Genomic DNA, 3679 nt, shown 5'->3' with positions numbered 1-3679 from the left:
AGTAATGTTCATCCATGTCCAAACTTACAAATTCAGAAAATGAATTTCAGAGTCAGACTTTTGCATGGTGCACAACCAACACGGTAAAAAGCTCATTTTTCCAACCACGTACCACAGACAAAAAGGCAAAAATACACAATAGGTCTACAGAAACTCAATACATTTCATGCAGGCCTGAGGTCTACGAACTCTTGTTGTCTTTGTTAATGTTACCAGAAAATATTGAAGATCTGTCTTCTGTAGCTAGCAATGTACACGAGAGCTCGCTCTCTGCACCATCCAAAATTATGTAATAAAAGAAAACTTTTGGGACATTCAGGCCAATATTACCTCTGCAGTTCTGGAGCACTGTCACTGCCTCCATTGTAAATGCTTAAGGTGTCCGTATATTGTTGAGTTTGGAAGCTGTCAAACGTGAGAAGAACTAGGCTTCCTTCTGGCACGGTGATCGTCCACTGACAGTTTGCAGAGTTGGGGTAGTTACCGGGGTAGTTTGGTGATGTCACAGTACCTCCGGGGGGAGCCGACAGCAAACCTCCACATGCCGGAGTGTCTGAGAAGGAGATAAATGGCATGAATGGTCTTCATATTAATCTCCAAGCAGATCCTGCTGTAGCACAAGATAGTATCAAAAGCTGACAGAGGAGTGAGCTGGCCAAGGAGTGGGTATGCGACCCGGTGCCCGTTTGACTCCCTTTGGCCGGCTTCACTCCTCTGCCAGCTTTGATACTATCTTATGGCACCGTAGGATGACACCTTTCTCACGCGGCGGCCATGATAGATCGAAGACGAGGTCAATGAGGCAAACAGACAAAACTTATTTCTAAACTCAGGTCCAATTTAGTTTTTCCCCAAACCACACAAATTTTCATGATATCAGATAAAATAATAAACATTATAACTAGTGTTATGCACCGAAAAATGTAGCAATTCAGAGTAGTGTCTACTGTTCCCAGAGTCTCTTAAGAGATGCACAATAAAAACATTATCATGCCCATATTTGACGGACTTCACTTATTGGTCGCTTTTCTAATTGGCAGGCTATCATTAGTTGAACTGCTAATTATGATGGACAGTCTTTTGTTTGCCGCATTGAACTCGTTTTAGATCTATCATGGCCGCCGCGTGAGAAAGGTGTATAGTGGGGATACTTTACGCCTAAGGGCTTAGATCACTGTTTGTGACAACTTACAGTGAATGACTATGAACTGACACCACGTCCCTACCTTGGCCATTTGCCGAGTCCGCCAGTAACAACAGCACGAGGGTCAGACCGACCCGACGGCGATCCATTCCGCTCACCTGTAGCAAAACAAGGTGTAAAAATTACATTTTTCACAAGCAAAATCATCGTGACCATAACATACTTTGATCAGGAAATAGAAAGAAAAAAATTTGGTTCTGTTGCACTATTACGAAAAGTCGTAAGGGACTCGAAGTGTACTCAACAGCTTTTTTGATTATGCCATTCGGCCAGAAACCAACACAACCACTGTCACTACTGCTTCTAAGTGTACGCAATACTGTGGCCGGTGGTAGTGATGGTACTGAAATAAATTAGTGAGCACAAAACATGAAGCGATGGACCTGGCTAAACATTGCACTTATCCATGAATAGTCGATCCACCATCCTCATCCACCTTACTACTATATCATAGCTTCAGGTAGGCCTAGTCTGGTACATTCTATTCTGTTGTCTTCCCAACCAAAAATGTCTTCCCCTTTTCAGACGTCCTCTGTCACTTTTAAGTACAGCTTTTGCAGGTCCTGGAGATATTGCCACATGACCAAACCATCTCAGCTTGCGCTTCATCACAGTTGTAAAGAGTTTGTCATGTGGTCCGGTAGATTCAACTACTGTGTTGCGGATTTCCTCATTGTTAACGCGATCTTGATATATGATGCCCAGAGTTTTCCGGTAGCTAATATTTTATTAAACTGAAAGATCAGGTGTAAGTGCCCAGGTTTCACAACCATATCTAGATAAATTTACAGAGCTAGGCAGCGCAGGAGATTGCGTTTGGAGCATAAACACATGTTCTTATCTTTCCACATCTTTCAAAAAGTCAAAGCTTCACTTTTTCGGACGAAAGTACTTCTATTGGCTGCCACGCATATCGACAGCTCAAGTTTTAATGTCTTGGAGCATATTGGATTTTGTCCCACGTGTGTCCACGCAGGGTGGATGGGGGCATCTGGGCGAGATTTTAAGGATACTCCACAGGCGCCTTCGTGAATTTATGGCAATTCCCCACTGACAGCCAACAGTATTGGCCTCCAGCGGCAGCCCCCGGTGTACATTCAATGACTTCTATGTCTACTACTTCTTCTGGAAACAACCAGTCCCCGCCTGTAACAAAACTGAAAGAAGAACTATATACTTATATGTTTTAACGGCTGTGACAACATGCGCACCGAGGTTTTCCCTCGGAGACATTTTCTGATGGCCTCTTGTCACAAGTGGCAAATCGACACCAGAGCGAATGCCATATTCGACCTGGCTTTGAGTCTTTGACCAACATGAAAGACCTGTTTGTATCAGCGCCCCTCTGTTGCCCCTTTTAGCCTCAGTGATCATTAGTTTGTTCTCTGAATCCCACAATCCATAGCCAGAGATAACAAACATATCAAGAAGCGGATTGAAAAAGACTTTGGGGGTTCTTTCACTGGCGGCGGCACAGTGGGGGCGGTCGCCCCCACAAAAATAGGTCGTGAGGACGTCGCCCTAACGTCGCCCCACGGTAAGATAAGCTGAAACACCCAAAAATCAAGCTGAAACCCTTGTGTATATTTTCACTGATGGAAAGTTGATCAAACCGAGTCTACCGGCAAAATTTGTCCCTGAAAATACAGGAAATTGTGAAAGGATGGCCAAACAAAATGCAAGGACATCCTATGTAATTGGATATGATATTAACCCCCTGCCTGCTCGCTCGTTGGTATCGCCCGTCATTCAGTAGCGAGCGTCACCGAGCGAGCACGCTTCTCTGTCTCCTACTACTACTAGTCCTAGCTGTACTAGCGAATTTCAGAGGGTCCAGATTTCAAAATTTCTAATACCCCTGTCACATTATCCACGATCTTCGGGCGTATCGATGGAAAATTGGCCATATTTAAGATCTACAGAGGGTTGCACATATTTTTCACATGAAAACCGTCCTGTCACATATAAGCCATACTTTGTACCTTGTGCAATTGTTGTGCAATAAATATACTATAAGCGAGGCTCGGGCGATTGCTGCAGAATCGTCGTCCGATCAATTTTCGCTAAATGTGACAGGGGTATTAGGACCTCCCGTGCAAGGACTCGCGGCTTTGGCGCTGAACATGGTCGGTTACGGTAGCGCCGCCTCAAAAAACCCTTTTCACTAATAGAAATTTCATAATCAGTCACTAGCTGGAGAAAAGAGGACGAGGTAATAATTAAAACAAACTTTTATTTTGGAACCATAATCATGGAAACAGAAGGCATGGACGACCGTGCAAGACATACATTAAACAGTTTGAAGCTGACAGCGGTATAGACCTACATCAACTAATTGCAGCGTTGGTGATAGATATGGAGACAACAAGTCTAGACATCTGAAGTGTGTGCGTGCGTGCGTGCATGCGTGCGTGCGTATGTGGTGTGCGTGTGTCTGTGTGTGCGTGCGTGCGTATGAGGTGTGCGTGCGTGTGT

General features: G+C 44.4%; 1 protein-coding gene across 1 annotated transcript in view; it reads right to left on the bottom strand.

Annotated features, from left to right (window-relative positions):
• LOC118425430 (tolloid-like protein 2) overlaps positions 1–3679 on the bottom strand; it is a 37263-nt gene that overhangs the window by 15887 nt on the left and 17697 nt on the right. The window contains exons 2-3 of the mRNA XM_035834240.1: positions 1227–1302; positions 331–553 (exon numbers count right to left, since the gene is read on the bottom strand). Coding sequence (XP_035690133.1) covers positions 331–553; positions 1227–1293 — 290 coding nt within the window. The 5' untranslated portion in view covers positions 1294–1302. The remainder of the gene's footprint in view (positions 1–330; positions 554–1226; positions 1303–3679) is intronic.

The sequence above is a fragment of the Branchiostoma floridae genome, chromosome 11 (assembly GCF_000003815.2).
Source record: "Branchiostoma floridae strain S238N-H82 chromosome 11, Bfl_VNyyK, whole genome shotgun sequence".
Lineage (NCBI taxonomy): Eukaryota > Metazoa > Chordata > Leptocardii > Amphioxiformes > Branchiostomatidae > Branchiostoma > Branchiostoma floridae.
Note: the sequence above shows the minus strand (reverse complement) of the source record. Positions and strands in the feature narration are given on the sequence as shown.